The 22,515-nt window shown below is 42.7% G+C and overlaps 1 protein-coding gene across 1 annotated transcript in view; it reads right to left on the bottom strand.

Moving 5' to 3' along the window:
• Positions 1-22,515, bottom strand: part of kcnh2b (potassium voltage-gated channel, subfamily H (eag-related), member 2b) — a gene marked incomplete at both ends in the record, with an annotated part of 209,618 nt that overhangs the window by 6,401 nt on the left and 180,702 nt on the right. Inside the window, 7 exons of the mRNA XM_079234338.1 lie at positions 2,347-2,546; positions 6,186-6,326; positions 6,558-6,652; positions 7,046-7,200; positions 9,949-10,087; positions 10,430-10,533; positions 11,097-11,276. Coding sequence (XP_079090464.1) covers positions 2,347-2,546; positions 6,186-6,326; positions 6,558-6,652; positions 7,046-7,200; positions 9,949-10,087; positions 10,430-10,533; positions 11,097-11,276 — 1,014 coding nt within the window. The remainder of the gene's footprint in view (positions 1-2,346; positions 2,547-6,185; positions 6,327-6,557; positions 6,653-7,045; positions 7,201-9,948; positions 10,088-10,429; positions 10,534-11,096; positions 11,277-22,515) is intronic.

Raw genomic sequence — 22,515 nt, 5'->3', positions numbered from 1 at the left:
CTTTCAAGGCTGCGCTGTTATTGTTTGTATAATTGTTTGCTGTTGTGATACATCTTTGTGGCTTTTCCTACGGAGAAAAGCTTCTGTTTAGTGTGTTTTTATGGCCTCTGGGACTGTAAGACCACACCACTCTCCAGCTGCAACCAAGTACTCACAGCGGCTGTTTATCTACATATTATACTCTATATGTAGATTACTGCCAGTAGCTGAATTATAACCTTCATTAATAAATGAACTCAGAGTAAAAAGTAATTTACTGTCAACAACTAAATGGTAATAATGTTTAATGTCAATAATTAGTACGGCTATAATTTATATTATTTAGCATTAGATTTGATAAAATAACTTTAAATTGTATATTGTATAATAGCTGATAAGAGACGATAATTAGATTCCGTTGCTACTTTAAATTGAATCTCAGTAATGTTTATAGATGGTTTACAAATCAATTATTAACTATTAATGAAGTGTTACAATATTAATAGTTTCTTTTCTTAAAAGGTTTACAAGTCATTTGATAATAATACAATATCTTCACTATAAAGAGTACTGTCCTCATGTCTGTCATATATATAGAATATTAATAATATTAAAACATAGATTACATTATTTTAACATTATTTCAATACTGTTCTGTAGTCTTCAACTGAAGCTGAATGGCAGAAAAAGTCCTCAAAACAGCCGCTGCCCTTATATTATATTATCATATAATAACACTTTCATCAGCTACAACCTTCTCTCATCTGGACAATAAGAGGTTGCTCTTCTGAGAGAGTTTAATAAGAAAACCAATCTGAAAACTATGAACTAATTAGTAGCACTAACCCTGTTGTGCATGTTCATATTCATAGTGTATTACTGTCTCTGCATCCATCTTTCTTTTAAACATTCCTTAAAAAGTATTCATATCATAAAACGTGTCAAGTATTATTCTAATTTGTACTAATATGTTTTTAAAGGAGGGTAGGAACAAAAATGAGTTGAAGAGTGAGCTAATTATTTGTGATGGATGCAGCATGAGCCGCTACATCTCTCCAACTCATCCTCCAGCCTGCTCTCATCTCAACGTTCACATTATTATTCTCTCCATCCTCGAGAATGATGAATCAGTTGAGGAGACAAACAGACAGGGTCTACTCCACGCAATCCTAATTACATTACAGAAAACATTCTCTACTTCAGTGGGCCTTTAAGAGAGGAACATAACAAGGGAAGATAAGGGATCAGAGCTGCTTGTCCAATTTGTTTCCTCTACTCAAACGGCTCCCTTATTACACTGAAATGAAAAAGGAATTCGGTGATAAAATATTTTGTTTACACCAGGTGGCAACCTCCGATTCTGAAAAGTGAAGCCACTGCTGTTGTGTCTTAAACCTGCAACTCCTCTGGTTGTATAGAAGTCTATATAAATGACTCTACTTCTCTCTTGATTTATCCCCTCAGAAAACATAGTAAACATGAGTTTATGTCTCAATCTCTAGTTTCAAGTCTTCTTTAAAGCAGCATGAGGTTCATTTAGTAAATTATGGTAATTTAGAGTCAAACAGACCATAAAGCAGGGGATGCTTTAGGGCGGGGCTACTGTGATTGACAGGTCGCTACCAGAGCCGTATAGGGCGTCTCTACCATAGCGTCACTCCTCTGCAGTTTAAGTTTGGTCACTTCTGTTCACTGGTTGCAAAAGACCAAGAAGACAACGGCAAAAATGCCAAACTGGTGGCTTTAAAATGGCAGTGCACAAACCAATGGGCGACGTCTCACTGACTATGCACACTTCTTATATACGGTCTATTGATCCCCTTGACATCTCCGAGGCGTCACAGACAACAACGAGGAGCTGATCGTGCTCAGACGGAGCATTTTTCTCAAAGACATTGGAATGCTGGAAAGGATTCCTGAAGTTATGAGCAGAGATACTTTTAGTGAAATGTGCTTTTTGAGCTGAAACTATGACGAAGCAGCTTACAATGCAGTGAAACATTGCTGCTGTGAAGATAGCAAAGATGACATCCACTAACTTGTGCGCTGCATGTAATCCTTTCGTTTAGGATTACAGTGTGTGACTCAGAGTTTAGGTTGAGGTCGAGTGAGCGCAACAAGCGCCGCTTTACGCTGTGCGTTCACGACCATTGACATGTGACTCTATGCTTGTATGAGAAAAGAGTGCGTAGCCTTCATGCATGTGAAGAAACTTGCATTACGCAAGTACTTTCTAGTCTAGTTGCATATGTTTGAGCATGTGTATACCTGCTCAGAATACTCTTCCGGCCTCTTTCTGTGTCAATGTGCGTATTCATGCCCAACACTCACACACGGGACCCGGGCGGTGCAGGATCAGGTACTCACGGCGTTCATGTCGATGCCGTTGGTGTAGGACCAGGCGTGCTGGAAGTACTCCTCCAGCCTCTGCCTGAGCGGGTTGGGGATCTGGTGAAAGCGGATGAACTCCCGGACCCTCAGCATCTGGGTGTGGTAGCGGGCCGTGCCCGAGTACAGCCGCTGGATGATGGCGGACACGTTCCCGAAGATGCTGGCGTACATCAGGGCTGGGGGTGGGAGACGGGCACAGAGGGTGAGACGTGAGGCGTGAGGGAGGATATAGGAAGTGTGAGGATGAAGGATGTAAGGGAAGGTGGGCAAGATATTCAAATATACATTAAGAGAGAGTATAGCACCACGCGGGTACTCAATACACTGATGTGACCCGACATATTTCTGGCTTCTCCATCTAAAAATAAATATATTATTAAGCTTGACACCCTTGGGTGATATGTTTCATAAAATATATTGTAAGTGGAGAAGGGCAAGGAACAGACAGAGAGAAAGAGAGAGGAAGCTCAGACAGCTGATGGTATAATGACGGAGAATTGATATTAGCATGAATCAGAGCTGTGTTGAAGAAATAATGTAACATGTATATTCTCGTTAATACATCAGTTAAAATACAGTTTTTTAAAGGAAACATATCATTGTCATTTACAACATGCTTCAATGTAAAAAAAAAAAAACATTATCTTTCTCATATTGTTGGTCAGAATGTGTCTGAAACGCTCTGTTTTAACGCCTGTCTCTTTAAGCGCCCCCTCTCCCGTGAAAAGCCTGCCCTGATTGGTCAGCGGTTTCCACATCTGCACTGTCGCCGTCTTTTCAGCCGAGGTCAAACCGTCCAATGTCAAGAACACAGAGTTCTGCAGGACTGCTACCGTCGCTGTATAGCTGTGACATCACAACCCAACAGAGGTCCTGATGGCTCATTTAAAGGCACGGTTTCTGAATACTGGCTGAGTGTTTTGTTACTTCCACAACAATAATATAGCATCTAGACCTGCTTTAAAATGAAAAAGACATGGAAATCTCACTTTCCACAATATGGGACCTTTAACTGACTGGATTATATCAATACTTTCAATCTACATTTCCTATTTCTTGAATGATTTTGATTGTTAAAGAGCTTCAAAATGAGAATGCTACGCAAATAAAGTTATTATCATCAAGTTATATTTCTAGATAGACATAGACATGCGTAGACTACAGTCTATGAGAGTGCCCTCGTTAAACACAAGGGCCTATTGTGCTACAACATCCCAAAAAGAAAGGAAGCCTTGATCTCGGTGACAGTCACTGTGCTCATTGACTTACAGAGATAAGATAACATCCAGATAACGTGTCTTGGGAACATTAAAAGAGCATTTCACGCCTTTTCAAGCTGGTCGTAAATCAATACTTTGTGTAACCATCCCTTCTACCACGGGTTAGTAAGAAACACAAAGAGGGAATTCACCACTAAAACGATTATAACTCAGACTGTTGGAGCCATATGTTAGCTTCAGCTGAACTTTAGAAAGCAATTCAGCACTTAAAGGGATCGTTTGTAGTCTTTGAAGTGTGGTTATACGAGGTAGTCCGTAGTTAGTGATTACAAAGTCCATTTATTGTCATTGTCCAGACGCTGTAGACTTCCTAGCTACAGGGACGATGGTGGCCGTCTTGAAGCAGGTGGGAACCTGAGACTGTGTATAAGAAGTGGACGTTGAGAGATGTTCAGCTCATCTGGCATCACACATGATGCGGATGCTTCTGCTTTTGTAGCCTGTTATCTTTCTTTCTTTCCTCTTCAAGGCCACAAGACTCCAATGCCTAAAACTCATTTGTCCTTGAAGGACTTACGTTGCTGCTCTACCGCTGCCTCCATCGGTTAGTTAGTTTGTGTCAATGTGTGACTTTGGTGTTTTAAACAGTTAGTTCAGATTCCCCTTTATATACTGACAGGACACCTCCCTAATACAACCCCACTCAAAATAATCCCACATGCCCATTTGTATATTGAAAGAGTTTTGGTTGCTTTCATTGTTCCTCCACTCAATGCAATTCTAATGTAAGTGATTGGGGACGGCAGCAACGGCCTTTCTTTAATAAAAGCATTCGAAAGTGGTTCAGGGACAGTTAGAGAAAGATTTTCTCACTAATAAGAAATATTAGCTTCAGATAAAGTTTGAAATACATTTTTACAGCAGGAGGAGGACGGTTGATTTGCCTCTCCCATCACTTCCATTAAAACAGCGTTATGAAGGGATCACCTGAGGGCCGGTACAGACAGGAGGAATACATACAGAGTCCAAAAGCTCGGCCTTGATCAGTGTGCATACAGTACCGCCATGTGAGCACTGTGTTAAGTCAGAACCTAAGCTAGACTTGAAAAAATAAACCATTATGTTACAGGCCGATTTAAGTTGAATTCTAATCAAATACAGTCAAATAAAGTTGCAGACGTTGTTGGAATCGGAGATAGAAAGTTATTCATAAGATAAGAATACTTCAGTTCTTACGAGAGTTGTTGAGACTTTGAGATCTAAAAGGCGTTTGTCTGTGGAGGACAGAGTGTGTGGTGTCGTGTCCGTCACGAGCCTCTCTGTTTTGTCCCGTTGTCAACTTGCATCCTGCTAACCTCTCAACCTCTGACAGATCCCATCACTGTCCACATCACCCACTACAACTGCAGCATGTGTGCGTGTGTGTGTGTGTGTGTGTGTGTGTGTGTGTTTGAGAGTGACATTTTGCAAGTCTGCCGTCACAAGGGACACAAGTGGTTGGAATTTTCTTCTTAACTATAATAAAACTCATTGAGATTTCAGGGCATTGGAATCTTGCACTTCTTTAATTGACATTTCACGTGTGACGAGGAGTGCAGCCCAAACTAAAAATAAAAACAAAGACCGCCCTTGTTGAATAAGTGCATCCAAGTCCTTGATTTTACCCTCAGATAACCGTAACTACAGCACAATACATGCTTGTTTTTTTTCATCAATACAAAATGTTGAGTGCTCGCATGCGATGAGCCGTTAATAGTTTCTAGTCACTGGTTTTAAATACCATATTCATGTTCTCATCCTGATCATTGAGGTCCAGCCTGCTCAGGTAATTACTCAGCAGAGAGGAAGTTGAGCCGATAAGCATGACAGAGTTTATTACAATCCCTGCTGATGAATTGTATTAATAAACCATCGAGAGATATGCTTTCAGAATGTAAAGTATGATCTAGGCTTTGTGCAGCTGCTGTAACTAAAGCAAGAATGCTATATAACAAGTGAAAATGTTTAATTGTTGGTGTCTTTTACTTATGGTCTGTGGTTGTTTTTCCACTTTTTGTAGTTGTTTGTGTCTATTTGTGTTTGTTTTAGTCTCTTTTCGGTTGTGCTGCCTCTTTTCATAGACACTGTGAGTCTCCTTGTGTCTCTTTGCAGCTGTTTAGCATCTCTTTGTCATTGTTTAGCCCCTTTTTATATGACGTCTTGGCTGTTTGTGTAATGTTTTTGTATATAAAAAAAAGCTATACATTGAAAACCAATGTCACAAATGTATTATCGTTATAATTTAATATTTATCAACTAAAAAACGTAGCCTTGCAACAGATGCTACAATTATGAACTGAACGTGTCGACACAGAAGGCAGCAGAGGAGCAGGAGTCAGATTCTCTCATCATGTGATCTTAGTAAGGAGAGTTGGTGAAAAGCAAAAACCTAATTTAATGCGCTCCAGAGACAGTGAGTGCTTGCCAGTGACCTTCCTATTCAACCACTACTACTATTACTACTACCACCACCACCACCACCACCACCACTACTACTACCACTACCACTACTACTACTACTACTACATGTACTTCTAGCATAACAGTAGGACTTACATCCTATGAGCATGACACAGATGGAGAAGATCTTCTCAGAGTTGGTGTTGGGGGACACGTTTCCAAACCCTACGCTGGTCAGGCTGCTGAAGGTGAAGTACAGGGCTGTGACATACTTGTCTTTGATGGTGGGTCCCGAACCTGGAGAGTAAAATACATTTAGAGCTGACACAAAGATTTCACAAAAGTCTGTGGCCTCACAGAATGACAGATGATCACTTATGATTCCAGACGAGCCAAACACATTTGATTCTGATGAAGGATGTTTTCCACTAACTTGCTTAATAAAGCGGAGGTAACCATACCATACAGATTCAGCACAATGTCTCTAACCAATACTACTGTAGTACTTATGAGCATTCCTCTCAGTACCTCTGATGGAGCTGTTGTAGGTCTTTCCCAACTGGTCCCCCAGTGTGTGGAGCCAGCCAATGGACCCGTTCCTCTCCACGCTACCGATGGCATACCTGGGAAAAATAATATATGAATGCATGTATTATAACGGCTGATGTTAGCAATAATTAGCAGTTGGTAAAAAGGCACACTAAAGGGATTTTCTAAAAGTCTAATGTCTAATTGATTCATATATGTTGAAACAGTTCAAATATACATTTTCTGCTGTATCAATTTCTACTATTTATCTGTGGTTAGAATCAAATAAACTGATAAAAAAAAGGCATAATAAAAACTAAAAAGCCAAATAAATCAAACACAAATTCTGTATATATTTTAAAGTATTGTATTGAAGTTGAGAATTTCAATATTGTGACAGCACTAGCCCCCACATAACACACTATTATCCCCACATTACTCCTCCCTCTGAAGTCTCGTCTGATTCAGACAGTCTTGTGGCACCGTACCAGATGCAGGCCAGCCAGTGAGCGATGAGGGCGAAGGTGCACATGAGGAGGAATAGCACGGCCGCGCCGTACTCCGAGTAGCGGTCCAGCTTCCTGGCCACGCGCACCAGTCGCAGGAGGCGAGCCGTCTTCAGCAGACCGATCAGAGTGGTGGTCTGAGGGGGAGAGACAGAGCGCCGGGCTTTGGTACTGAGAGGAGATATTTTAAAGACTGGTAAAAGAAACAACTGAGAACTGTGATGTCTCATCCCAGCATTCCCCGCCTGCTGTCAGTCACTCTGTCACACACACACATTTGTAGACACACACACCGGCCCTATTAAGGTTACCCTCCACACACACACACACACACACACACACACACACACACACACACACAGTGTTGCGGAGGTGGTAAATCCTGACTTTTATTTCATTACTGTGGGCAGTCCTTTCTACTTGTATTCGTCTGGCCCCCTCCGTGTGCATACGACAAATAGATAACAAGACTAGAACTGTGCTGGCAGAGAGCCTAGTCCGGCTCTGTGTGTGTGTGTGTGTGTGTGTGTGTGTGTGTGTCCTCTCAGTAAATAATAGTTATCTGGTGAGGAAAGTCTCCACTTTCTTGGCTCTGTGGCCTCTATGAAGTGAATCCTGGCAAAGCGTCCCCCCCGGGCAGTGTTTCAATGTTGGGGAGTTTCCACATTGATAATTTTTGGCCTGGTGGGTGGCTTGATCACTATAAATAACACTTCTTTTAATTACCTACAGACGTCCCATTACTAATAGATGCATTCCAAGTGGTGCTTCCTCTGTCACTGGGATTGGCCTGAGCTGTTGTTGGAGGGACGGACCTCGGCCTCCATGGTTTTCATCCTCATTATGTGGGAAGAGTCCTCAGAGGGCGTCGGCAGCCCTCGGCCTCCTTCTGCTAACTCCCACCTCTTTCTCCAGACACTCTCACTTCCTTAAACTCTCCAACCGACGCCTCCATCACTGCACTTTTCTATCATTCAGCAAACCGCAGAAGCTCAGTAGCCGGAGTCTGAACTCAGCTGTCTCACTGCGTATCGGTTATATACAACCAGCGATTCTTATGACTTGAATGGCTTTCCACAGTTCAGTTTGCTCATCAACTGTTGTGTAATGTCTTCTGTGGCGCTGGAGGTTTCTTTAAGGGAACACATACATTTTTGTATCTGGAGTTCCTTCCAACCCACAAACTAAAATAAGACAATCCAGTAAGTTTTTTTTGTGTGCTGTCTAGACCAGAAAACATGTGATTCAACGAGCCAACCAGACCAGATATACCGCATGACATGTCCCCTTTAAGTTAGAAAAAACGACTCAGAATGGCCTTGAGGTGTGCATATTTTGCACAGAAAGCTTGCATTACAAACTAGAGGTGTGGGCATTCTGGTCGAATGAAAGATGCTATGAAATCATGAGAACTGTAGGATCCAGCATTCGTGAGGTCGACCCATTCTAGGGTCCTAAAGTCAGGATTTCTCGGCCTCTTGCTTTGATGTTGACCTTTAAACTCAATCTGCTCATTCATTTCTCAATCTATTGATACATCCTTTCGGTTTATTAGAAAATAAGGAAAAATGGGCAACTCTTAATTCTACATGTCCATAACTTCTGATGGTTAATGTATTCCATGCACTAGATGCATCCTACCCTGTTTTGAGTGCCTGAAGTATTTGTGCAAAATGTATGCTCTGTATAGTTTAAAGGGTTTAAGGATTCAAGGATAAGTTATCGTCACTGTGCAGTTGTAGCCCATTTGCTACACAAGAAAAGCACAATAAAACAAAACTAGAACAGTAGTGCATTCCTGTAGGGATTTTTGGGAATTTGCATCAGAAAAAAATGTAAACAGCAGCAACCAAACAATCCTCTGGATAACACGGACATTACAAACCTGACACCAGGGAAACAATAATTGACTAATACAAAGTCGTGACCACAGTATATACTCTCTAGAATCCCACAATGCAATGTGTCAAATTGTATTGATGTCAAAATGTCTCTCTCTGTCACTCTTGAGCTGTCAACGACGACACAATATGATTCTTCCTATAGAGTCAACTACTGAGTGTCATGAACATCCAGCAGAGTGAGAGACAAGGGAGCGATCGGTACACAGTCAGAGTTCTGAGGAAACGTCATAGGAAAGTAATAGGAAGTAATGGATAAAGCAAGAAACAACGTACGTCTTTGACTTGTTTGTTTCATCCGACCAACACTCATAACTCAGAGCTATAAGGTTATTATTCAATTTCAAGTTATGTCAAACAGAGCATTTTGTACTCTGCCTTGTTTTTTGTAAGGTAGACACGTTTTATTTTGACGCTCCACCACAGCTGACTGCAAATCAACTTCCCCATGGAGACAATTAAATCCTGAAGCGAAAGCTAAACCATCTCTGCCTCTCTTCTTTCTTCCTCTTATTCCCCATCTCCCTCCTCTTCACTCTTGGTGCCTTTCTCATTCGATGAAGACACAATGTCAATGCAGCAACGACATCTCTCTCTTGTTCTCTTTATCCCTCCATCTCCCCGCCGATTGTCTTGTCACACCTGCTCTGGGGTATAGATATCATGGAATATATTGCAGAATGTTTTAAAGCTCAGGGAACTAATATCACTGACTGCTTTTAAATCTCGAATGAAAGAAATAGAGGCAGGTTCCCAAAAATGTAAATGTTTCTTAAATTAACTCTACGTCACTGTTTCTTAGCTCTTAGCTTTTAGTTTCTTTTAACTTGTCTTGTTCTGTGTTTTCTGTCTATAACATGTGTTTTTTATGCTGCTGCCTGTCTTGGCCAGGTCTCCCTCGAAAAAGAGATGTTTAATCTCAATGGGACTTCCTGGTTAAATAAAGGTTAAATTAAAAATGAAAATAAATATAAGCCGGCATACCTCCTCTCCGCTGCGGTAGATGAGCAGGTCAAAGGGAATAGCGGCCACCATGTCGATGAGGAACCAGCCCTTGAAGTAGTGGACGGCGATACGCACCGGGTGGCTCACCACCTCATCGTTAGTGTTCACATACGTTGTTCTGGGAGGACGAGAGCAGATTATATCAACACGATTGACAGCAATAGATCTTATAAGGTGTTAACACGACTGCTGCAAACCACTTTGCATCACTTACTTCTATAACTACTACTGTGTTCACTAATGCTACAACAGTCAGCTCTAATAGTGCTTTAATGAGGACAGAGCATGGGGGTTGGGGAATTAGACCTGCAGCCTTTTGTGTTTACTATGACTTATTGTGCTACTGCTGCAGCACTTTTTACTACAAATAACACTATGGCGACTACTACTACTACTACTACTACTACTACTACTACTACTACTACTACTATACTGTAGGCTCCTGTGTTTAAAGACAGACCTGAAGTTGATGAGGATGTCAATAATGAACATGATATCCACTATGAGGTCCACCACATTGAGAGTAGAGCAGGAGTAACCACAACTCTGCAGGGCTACCTCTTCCTGAGAGGAGAGGAGAGGAGAGGAAAAGAAAGAAGAGGAAACAAGAGAGGTAAGAGAGAAGAAAAGGAGAAGAAAGAAGAGGAGAGGAGATGAGAAGAAAGGGAAGAAAAGGAGAGGAAAGGAAAGGAAAGTAGAGAAAAGGAAAAGGCGACAGGTGGAGAGTCAAGGGAAAGAGAGAATAGAGAAGAGAGTAGAAGAAAATACAGGAGAAGAGAATTATAAGCTAATGCTCTAAAAATAGAACAGCTCTGTGTGATTACCTCCTTTTAATGGATTAGTGTTAAGGCTTTTACGATCATTTGCATGCATGTGTAGACAAAAAAATGATGAAGTGACACAAAAACAGGGCAAGCTGTGGAGCTTCAACGCACGAATCAGAAGTAAACAAAGGCTATAACAGACTTAATGTTCTAAAAGAGATACATTTGTGTATAATATTACTTTAGCTCAGTTAATTCTCCAGGAGTCTGAGGATCTTATGTTTTAGACCCAATGAGCCCAATAAAACTCTTTTATGATCGAGCGGCATAAATAAAACACGCTCGACCTCGACGGGACCCCACCTGGTCGTTGAGGAGGAAGGCGGCCGAGTAGGGAGTCAGGATGGCGGTGTAGATGACCAGCAGCAGGATGAGCCAGTCCCACACCGCCTTGAAGGGGCTGTAGTGCAACACCGTCCACTTGTGGATGCGCGGGGCCTGGAGCTTGTACTCTGGCAGCACATCTGCACCCAGAGACAGCACCTGGGGGGAGAGACCAAACGGACAGGAGGGGATGAGGATAAAGGGAGACAAGAGACAAGGAACCAGACTATGTGCCGTGAGACTGTGGAACAGTAGTGTGATGCAACTGACAAACATTCAAACTACACACACACACAGTGGAGCACGTATAGCGGCTCCATGAAATATACATCGGCTCCCGTGACGCGCTCAGCTGTAACAGCGTTTTGCAATTACAGCGACGGAGCCAGAGTCCTCTGTGAAGATGACAAGAACGGTTCTGAAGGCACCGGCCCTATTAAGGTTACCCTCCACACACACACACACACACACACACACACACACACACACACACACACACACACACACACACACACACACACACACACACACACACACACACACACACACACACACAGGCCCTCTGGGAATGCAAATGCACAGTAATGCATGGATGTAGGAGGAAACACACACACACACACACACACACACACACACACACACACACTGCAGCCATGATTCAGGTCACATCCTCTGTTTCTCTGTCCCAGCAGCTCTGACTTCTCTCTCGCAGACGAACGAAATCCTCGCTAGCTTTCGATCGGGTTTCTGCTCGCGTCGCAGCACTAAAGCTGCTCTCATGGAGACGTGCATAACGACGGCCTGGGTAATGATTCGGGGAGTCTCACCGTCCCGGTGTTATCGGATCTTACGGCAGCATGTGAGACTTTTGACACGGTGGATCATAAAAGTATTACTTGATGGACTAGAAAATTGGTTGGGGTCTCAGAGACAGGTCCTCCAGTGGTTCAGGTCGGACACGCACGCACGCACACACACACGCACACCCATATATGCACCTATAAACAGGAGAATAAGGGTGAGTTTCCACTGAGGGAGACTGGTTGTGGATCATAATGCTGCTAGTGTTGTCACATGTAGCAAAACACCTTACAATATAACACAATTCACCAAAGATATACAGTATAACCTCTTGTACACAGACAAATGCCAACAAATGTGCGTAAATGAGAGCATGAGCATGTTCATGACAATTATACATTTTCATAATTAACGCCTCCATAAAAGGCTATAGGCTAACAAGTGCTGTTAATGACCTGAGGGCCAAACTGTCACTGAAGTAAAGAACAAGTGGTTCCATACAAAACATGTCTCGCCACAGCAAAGACCATGACTGAAAAGAGAGGGGGAGAATCATTTAAGATGTTCAGATAGATATTGTAGTGTTAGAAAATCAATAGTCAATTTAGATTAAAGGTAATATCGTTAGGCTACATGAATAAACTAGAGTTATATCAGCCCACAATTTAGATTGCAGAGTCAAACAGGAAAATATGTACATATTAATAAAGTGTAAACATTGCTCCCATGTAATAAAATATAAAAACGTGGGCTTGGATAACAGCAGACTAATGTCACATGACTCCTCAGAGAGGTCTGGACCACTTGTAAATTGTGTTTGCAAAAAATGTAATTCGGAAAATGATTGAATGCAGCACGTTCTCCTCAATCACTTTCTGGAGCGGCTTGAGAGCGAGAGCTTCTTGAATGAGGCCAGAAGACTCAGACATCCTCAACAGCACTTAATGCAGAACCATCCAATTACTGCGACGTTATTGCTTTTAGGAGAGCTACCAGATCCTGATCAATTCAGTAACAACCAGTCCTCACAAAGTGTGCTTTATGTGTCCTTCTTTTTACCCTCAGCGTTCTAGTTTCATAAAAGCTCTTCTAGCGGCAGAGCGTCCGCTATAAACCCTGTGATACCTCAGAGCTGTCTTCAGTCGGTCCATGTCTCCTGTATCTGTTCCCATTAAATGAACCATAAATAATACAAACTAAACGGCTCCCCAATTCTTTTTACTTAAGCGCAGTGATCTCTCCGCTCATGTTTCCATTTCCGCGCGTCCACAAGATGACGGAGCTCTTCAGAAAACGATCCACCCTGCACCTCAACTGTGTGACCACGTTCCCAAAGCCGGGACACGTGTATGCGGGTGGAGAGGTGTGCTGGGGCCTGGGAGGACAGAGTAGAGTCTCCAACGCCGTCTCTGGAGAGGAGCGGGTGTGAGCCATGTGTAACAATCAGGTACCAACATCCATCTGACTCATAAAGGGAAACGAGTAGAATAATATCAGAAGCACTAAAAGAAAATCCTGTATTCCCATCACCTCCCTTTACCTCTGTGTGTCTTTTTCTCTCACTTTTGTCTTTTCCTGCCCTCTACTCGACCTGCTAAATATGTCCCATTCTCTAATTTATCCTTTTCTTTCGGGCGTGGCCTCCGTCCGGCAACCCTCGCTCCATCACTCAGACTCCTCTCTCAGACTCCCTCTCTTCTCCCACGCAGCGTGCAGCCAGGTGGCTTTTTCACTCATCCTGCCTCCCGTCTCATCTCGCTTTCTCCTCATGCTTGGCCAGTTTTTCCTCCCTTTGGATGGCGCCTTCATGCTTTAATCTCTCTCTCTCTCTCTCTCTCTCTCTCTCTCTCTCTCTTTTCTCTCTCTCCTCTCTCTCCTCTCTCTCTCTCTCTCTCCCTCTCTCTTCTCTCTCTCTCTCACAGTCCGTCTCGTCTTCCCCGTGTATGAGCTTGGTGATAACACCATCTGGTCCATGAGGATATCATACCCCTCGCTATGTGTGTTTTTACCTCAGTAGCTGTTCTCATAGTTACCAAAAATTTGGCGAGAAACCATTTAATTGATGTATTAATTAATTTAGAAATATTTCAGTGCGTGTCCTCTCTGTAATTGAGCCAGCTGTTTCATATGCAAGCCAGCTCTTCAGAATTCTGGCTCTTTTCTGGGCTTTGTTTTCAAGTATTTATGAATTTCTGTATGCAAGTAATTTCATCAAATCACATCTTGTACTGGTCTTGTGTTCTTAAAGACACTTCAGTGTTTCTTGGCCGTGGTATGAACTATTGAAAGGATAACTTTGATCATCAGTGGATTTTGAATGTTGGGTTTTGTGTATGTTATTGATAAGCCAGCAGAGCATGACATACAGAACATGCAAGAACAAACAGGGCTGTATGTTGTTGTTGTTGTTGTTGTTGTTGCAGTCAAAGCAAACCTCCACACAACAAGATGAGGAGTAGCGGCTCCATGAGGAGCTGATTAGAGCTGAATACTGAAAACTGAAGGCATGCCGGCACTCTCATACTGTCAATGCTCACATGCTGATGTCAAGACGGTAATAATGTGATTCATCCTCAGGGGAACACGAATGTGCCAGACTCATGGATATACGGTCAATGATTGCTGAGATATTTCACTGAATAACACAAAAGGGTGGACTGCCAGACTATGAATTCATAAAACATATTTTGCCTTTCAGCCCTCTGCTTTTTGATTTCAGGCACGATATCACACAAATACCTGGCATTCTTTCAAGGGTCATGAACACATCTGTATCCAGACAGCACACGTTTACAAGCGTGAGCAGATGCACACGCACACGCGACCCTGCGCTCAGTGGCGTGACCTTTTCTCCGCTGGGCTTTCCCTCCTGGAGGAACTCTATTTTTAGCCATCTGTGAGAAACTGAAGAAAACCCATTGCTGAGAGGATTGTTAAAAGTGTAGATGTCAAGACACACCGAAGTGCAGATAGGACAGAGTTGTGTGTGGACAGCACTGGAGGGAGAAGTCTTGGGGTTACAGATCTGAGCGCCTAGAAGACGATATGTTTTTCTCACAGCTGTTTTTCTTTTTGCTGACATCAGTCTACGGAGTGGAATCCCAAGTCCAGCAGACAGCAGCGTCATCATCTATTTCTGCATCGTCTCTGCTGAAGTTTGACATTCATCCCTTTAAATGCTGGGATTTGCCTGGACTCTGTGCGACACACTGGGCTTAGTCTGAGTGTGCTGCTATTTCTCAATTAACTGCTCGGCCCAAAACTATTAAAAAAAGAAATTAAATTACACGTTCAGTGGCCATTTCAAGTCCTGGGCGGCACATGAGGGCAGAACTGTGCCCTTTTTCCCTTTTAATTCACAAGTCAAATTCAAATAGCAGCCACCGCTCAGGCTGCAGTGTCTGCTCCTCTTCATGTGAGCCGTGTGTTCGGAGTGACAGGGGAGCAGACGAGAGGACAAGAAGAGGTGACTTGCGACAAGAGATAGATCAAGTTTAAACCCAAAATGTCAGATATATGGTTTGCTCCTGCAAAACCATCAAACCTGTCTTATCCACTTTAATCATATTTTAGTGAGAGGACAGCAGAGTACAAAGAGGGATAGAACCATTTTAGAAGTCGAGTCTGGTAGTTTTTAGTAATGTTATCTTTTGATTGAATGAGAAGTGATGACAAGGACAAGAGGCCGAAATCCTTAAGATGACACATCACTGACCGGCCCAAAAGACTCAAACTTTAGCTGAGGAGATAGTGAACCACCCACTCAAGACCTTTCTAGAATGAAAAAAAAAGAACATCAGCTAGAATTGTGCAAAAACATAGTTAAAGCTGGTGTCCAATATCTGCCGGCACCCATCAGGGCTTCAGGACGGGCAGCAAACGATCTGACCGACCGAATCGTCTCAAAACCAAAAGAAAATGAAACCGCCCTATAATATGTTGACTGTTGCCAAACAGTTGCTCATCTCTGTGCTAAATGTTTCTGATTGATTGCATCTGTGAAAGAGAGTGTGTGTCTCAATGTATAATTATTGTGTAAAACATAAATATTCAATGAAGTTATTGAACATTCCTGTAATTAAGCGTATTTGAATTGAGATTAGATACATAGAGGAAAAAGGAAGTTGTTTCATTTGGACTTTAAACGTCATCTGACGAGATTTATTCCTTAAAAAAAACAAATCAGATTTTTTGTTTTAAAATAGCACAATTTCTCTCTCTATCGCACACACAGCTGGAAGGTGTTCAGTGCAGCTGCAGTTTGATAAAGGGTGATGACTGAACAGCCAGAGCACTTCCATCATTAAACTTCAATCAAATCTCCTATCAGGCAGAAGACTGAGCCACAGGCGCGCACACAGCTGAGGAGGAAGACAGACACTGCAGCAAACAAAGTTACAAAACCAAAAGGTGAGCCAAGCTGGAAAGTCAAAGTGCTCCCGAACAATCTTCTTTTTGTATCTTTTGAGCTTTAAAGTTGCTGTGAGGAACTTTTAACTGGTTTAGTCCTGATGCCTCTTTCTGACCTTCAGAAGTAAACGAGACCATGAGCGACAACATTGTCTATTTATTAGATTCATTATTCTAAATGCTTCCCATCGGTAACACATCTGATTCTGGCAAAATCAGATAAAATCATGCAGGTTCATCAGAAACTCCTCCAGCTCCAGCAGAGACCAGCCCACATTGGAGCTTCAAGCTTTGCTGCTGCTTTGGACCTGCAGTCGGAGGCTCTGGCGGAGGAGAGAACTCCACACAGCAGAAGCATCTCCTCCTCCTCCAGGAGCAGAAGAAGAGGGAGGCAAAGGAGAACCAGAACCAGGACTGAGTGGGGAAGAATGTCAGACTCCTGCTGCAGTAACATGAGAGGTTTTCTAAAGGGACTCTGGTGCTTTTAAACATTACCACTTTTGTCCTTAGGGACCGCCAAAATCAACACACACAGAAAGTTCCTCGTAGTAACCCTAAAGAAACGGGTTCTTATCCCGGGTTCTTAGAGAGTTCATTTTGGGAAATATGCCAAATAAATACTAGCGATACTGTACATCACCACGGTTGATGGACATCCTGAGCATTTTACAGTCAACGTTTAACAGTAAAACACTTTCTGGTGCAGTCTATCTTAAAAGAACTTCCTTTGGTTGTGTCTGATCAAAACATTTCTTTGGCTCACAAACAGCAGCACCTTTCAGGTCGGCTCTCTGTAGTCACACTCTGGCTTTTATCAAAGTTGACACCCGGCCTGTTGAAAACTTGCGCGAGTCTCAAAGAGGAGATGAACAAAACCCAATAAAACGGCAACTAAAGGCAGTCAGGCAGCACACACCATCCATCTGCTCAGGGTGTTGATGGTTTTTGGGAAGCTTCCATTTCTCACATTGTGTTCGATTCAGTTGGCAGTGTGTGGATGGGTGTAAACCATTACAGTCCAAGCATGCAGACAAATGGATACAGCAGCTGAAGACAAGAGGGGAAAACACCCTCCTCTGAGCCCAGTTAGTGATATTTTTAGCCAGACATTCATTACCATCTTTTCAAATGGCTCTTTCTTCCAATTAAGAGTGAAGGAGTTGGAACGAAGACATTTTCAATCAACTGCATTTCAACAGCTCAAAGCATCATGGGAGTGGGTGTCATAAAAAAAGCCTTCTTCACTTCCTGTGCTGTTGCATCAGCTGCAGGAGAGTCCATCTAGTTGACAAAGTGTTAGATATTTAGAAATTGGGAGCACAATGTCCATTTTTATTTTTTTCATGCCGAGAAACAACCCTGAATGTGTGAAAGCCTCATACACACATGCACACACATTCACTCTCTTTCATAAAACATGGTCACCAAGCAACGCTCAACCAAACATCCCACTCAAATCCTGCATGGCTGGCTACATCAGCCGAGAGCAGCATCACATATCCCAATCTCTAGCCCAACTGTCGGCTGTAGAGTTGCATTGTGGGTAATGTAGATGGCCGGCTTTGACGAGGAAGAAGAGTGTGTGGAAGCAAAGACTATGAAATGTGAAAGAATAGATGTGTGGTTCTCCTGCACACATGTGGATCCCTTTTGTAACTAGAATTACCGCCTTGTATAGTAATAATAATAATACTTTAATTTTATATAGCGCTTTTCGAAATGCTCAAAGACGCTTGAATGCATCTCTGGTAGTGGCAGTGACCTGTCAATCACTGTGTAGCCCCGCCCCTTAAGTAATAATTTACTAAATGAACATCATGCTGTATTGAAGAAGACTTGAAACTAGAGATTGAGACATAAACTCATGTTTACAATGTTTACTGAGGGAATAAATCAAGAGAGAAGTAGAGTCATTTATATAGACTTCTATACAACCAGAGGAGTCGCGTCCTGGTGGCCAGTAGAAAGAATGTTTTAAGTTTGAAGACACTTCCGCATTGGCTTAACTCGACAGAACCAGAGGTGCCTTCACCAACCAGTCAAGTTTCATCCATCATCATGTTTATCCTATTGGACATTTGTGTGAAATTGTCATAATTCGCATTTATGTTTTGATGTAAAGGCCAACAATGGGTTTTGAGATGTCACGATGACCTTTGTCAACCAATTTCTACTCAGTTCATACTCAACCTTTGTGCCACAATTGAAGAAGTTCCCTCCAGGCGTCCCTTAGATGTCACATTCACAAGAGTGGACCGGAGAGACGGACGATCCAAAAACATAATGCATAAAATAGCTCAAACGATTCCCTTTTTTAATCTTGACAATTATCTTTTTGTCTTCATTCCCTTTTTTTGTGATATGTTCGTGATCTATGCAAACAACTACATTTCAGAGTAATGTGGATATGGGAGGTACAGAATCATGGACGAGAAGTGTTGCAAACATACATACATATCTCAAATGTTTGACCTGAAAATCTGTAATTGTAAAACGGAACGATAAGATTGTGATACTTAGGTAATAGTGTTGATATCGATGAATGTTGGAAAGAAAGAGAAACATTGTGGGTATGAACAGGTGCTGATTCTACAGTATGTATGCATTAGTACTGTATATGCTATTTATAAGTGTACTTGTTTATGTGTATTTGAGTGTATGTGTACAGTTATAATAGAGAGAATAATACTCGGCCAGTGAGCCATGCAGTGCAGATGTGACAGAACCTCACACACACTTCCTCTGCTGTATGTGTGTGTGTGTGTGTGTGTGTGTGTGTGTGTGTGTGTGTGTGTGTGTGTGTAATGCACTGCTTTGGGGCAACGTGTGAAGTTACACCACCACTTTAACATAATATAGATTCTAATATAGATAGAGTTTTAGGAAAAACAACAACAACAAAGAGACGGAGGGAATGGGAGACGAAGAGCGGGAGGAGGGAGAGAAAAAACATGGAGAGCAAAAACAAGCAAGGGAGTGTGTGAAAGAGAGAGAGAGCCAGTGGGCGAGACAGAGAAGGATGGAGGAACAGAGCCGAGGGGAACCAATAAACAGAGAGCTAAACAAGTGATAAAAAAAAAGATTGAAAAAAGAAAAAGTGAGAAAAGGGAAATAAGAATAACAATGACAAAACTGTTTGGCCCTGTGGAGAATGGTCACGTGACATTCACACACACGCACAACTGCAAAAGTAGTTTTTGTTTTTTTCCAGTCTCATAAGGCAAGACAACGCCTGGCTCCTTCCCAACACATTTCTTTGAACCTCCTAATGGAGGTCCTTAGCAAACACACTCAATATTTCATACATATTCAAACAGCATCTCTCCCTCCGTGCCCATGTTCAGTATTAGAAAGAGACCCGTCCTGGCGAGCTCCGCCTTCAGACAACGCCGAAGGAAGCTTCAATTTCGACCATAAACTGAGCGGGATGTGAGGCCACTGCAGCGCACACAGACGTTATTTTGGGAGCAATAGCTCATCTGTTTGAGAAGCATTTAATAATGCAAAGTCAAATCATGTCTGTGTGGTGAAGATGTGTGTGTGTGTGTGTGTGTGTGTGTGTGTGTGTGTGTGGACGGAGCTCCTGACTCATCTGTTGAACGACGGCAAACACATCCTCACCACCTTCCCACCAGGAATTAGCTGAGACTTCTACTTGGACCGCATTTAAAGCTAAACACACATGGATGCAGCCAAGATGCACTCCCATGCCAGTACCTGAGCCCACCTCTGGAGGAGCTTAGACGCACATCTGGTGCACACATAGAGACACGTTTTGTGCAGAAATCCAAGCAGAAAGACGGTGTTTATCAGAACAGTTGGCAGGGAGTAGCATGCCTGTCAGGGAGCATTGTTAAGATGCTGCAGGTGTTCACTGCCAGCTTCAAAGGGACCAAAATATTCTGACAGCGAATGATGTGCATGTCAGTCTGTGCTCCTGGTAACGACGTGGAAGGTAAGTTTAGAAAACACGCGTAATCCGGGTGTAGGATGTGCGGTTAAATGTGTGGTGTAAAGACGGAAAAGCAGCCGCACACACACATCCAAACACCTTCTCTCCCAACAGGAGCCTGTCAGCTGCCTGTATAAATCCCACCATAACCTTTCCTCAGCCTTGTTCCAACACTTACATTTCAAGTGAAGGCCTGGAGGACTTATTCTGTCTAATAAACACACGAGTTAAGCTTTTGTGACGACAAAGTCTTCTAACATTGTTATTGAAGCCAAAGTGTCCCAACAATGTTATGAATTAATGAGACAAACTCGCACAAAAAGGTTGCTGGTTTTAAGCCTTATATATAAGTTATAAGGAGGGTTACTATTTAATCATAGTATTTCTACCACACTATGTTTTGACACAAACATTTCTATTTAATTGTACTCATACTTGCTTTAGTGATAAATTATTTAGCGACTCTTTCCAAAGGCTGGTAAACCTGCCGTGCCTGGTGACAGTCTCTGTGTTCTGATTGGACAATAGCTATTTGGGAAAGTGGCAGATGGTCAATTAGGCCCCTCCAACACTTAAGTCTGGTGTCAGTTTTAACTGCTTTAGTGTCGGAGACCAGCGGTGACTTGACATCCCCTCAGAACAACATGCGTGTGCGTGTATATCAGCGCATACTGTTGCTTGCAGCCGTTTTTTCTGTATACTTATGATTATGCATATTCACGAATACGGCCGCATCTGTATGTTTGTGTTTATGTGTGTGTGTGTGTGTGTGTGTGTGTGTGTGTGTGTGTGTGTGTGTGTGTGTGTGTGTGTGTGTGTGTGTGTGTGTGTGTGTGTGTGTGTGTGTGTATCAGTTTGATGTCTGCCCGTGGCCACGACTGGCTTCCCGGCTGACCTTTTCTCTCCAGCTCTGACAGTTCCCATTAAGACATAACAAAGCAGCATATTTCCTCAGCCCCAATCTCTCTCTCCTCCTCCTCCTCCTCCTCCTCTTCCTCCTCCTCCTCGCAGCCTTCTACTCCAATATTCATCAGCACCATCAGCGCTCAGGGATGTTGCTCCCTCACACTCTGGATATCTTTCTCCGCCCGTCTCCCTCCGTGTTTGTCTCCCTATCCCATATCTCATCTCTCTCCGTCTCTTTATTTTAATTTATTTTTACCCTTTCTGAGTCTTCTTGATCTATCTCTCCATCACCCTCCCAACAAAGAAGGGGCTTGAAATATAAACGCTACACGAGCAACTGCTGCGAGGCTGCTGACATACGCTGTTGCACGCACACAAACCCATGTAAATGTTATTCCAGGGCCCTTCTGAGTGCTCAGATTCTGTTCAGAGTTTAAATCTCCTCTCTCTCCGTCTGATGAACTGCTTTCACCTGCTGGTGTTCAAAGTAGAGAGACGGTGGCCTTAAGTCCAGAAACTGCACTTCAGCAAGAATCCTGAAAAGGATATTTAATCTGTGTGGGGGCAAACATCCAGGAGAGACGCAGCTCTTTAGGAGACATTGTTGTTGTCTTATCCAGGTTTGCAGATTTTTTTTTTAGAAATATATTAAAATACGCATTACCATCCCGCACTGATAGCAGAGAGACACGTTGTGCAATATTGATGTGACAGCTATAGCTGCTGTTAATGTGGCTTTGAAGGGATCTGAGGATGCCGTCATGCATTAGTTCAAACTATGGAATCAGGCCAATTGAATAAGAGATGCTGATGTGTGAAGCCGCAGAGAGACACACACACTCAGGGGAGGGCTCGTGGTATGTTCCGTGTTTGTGCAGTGAGCCGCCGAAGCATGTAATGCATTTATTATATATCATATTATATATTATAGTGTTGTTCCCTGTTGTATTAGCGGTTGCAGAAGTTTTTCAACTGCAAAGTTCTTTCTTGCTTTTCAAGTCAAGTTATTAAATAGAAGTCAGTGAAGTGTTTCTCATGTGCCACGCTGACAGGATGGATGTGATAGGTAATTTAAGGACGAGGAATTCTATAAACTGTAAAGCCCAAATTAAGCTAGAAATGCAGGTACGTGACCCTTTGTGTTTCCATTGTGTTTCCAAAGGTCAAGAATGACCTTATGTTGTGCGATGTGTGCACGCGCAAAAGTCCCATTGCAGGATGTGCAATGTCAGCAAATTAAGTCAAACTACGCCACGCCATGCGGCTTGATACAAAAGGAAAACTCGCACGGTTCTCTTTTTAAATGACTAATCCAGTGTTTCCCAATAA

The sequence above is a fragment of the Taurulus bubalis genome (assembly GCF_910589615.1).
Source record: "Taurulus bubalis genome assembly, chromosome: 18".
Taxonomy (NCBI): Eukaryota; Metazoa; Chordata; class Actinopteri; order Perciformes; family Cottidae; genus Taurulus; species Taurulus bubalis.
Note: the sequence above shows the minus strand (reverse complement) of the source record. Positions and strands in the feature narration are given on the sequence as shown.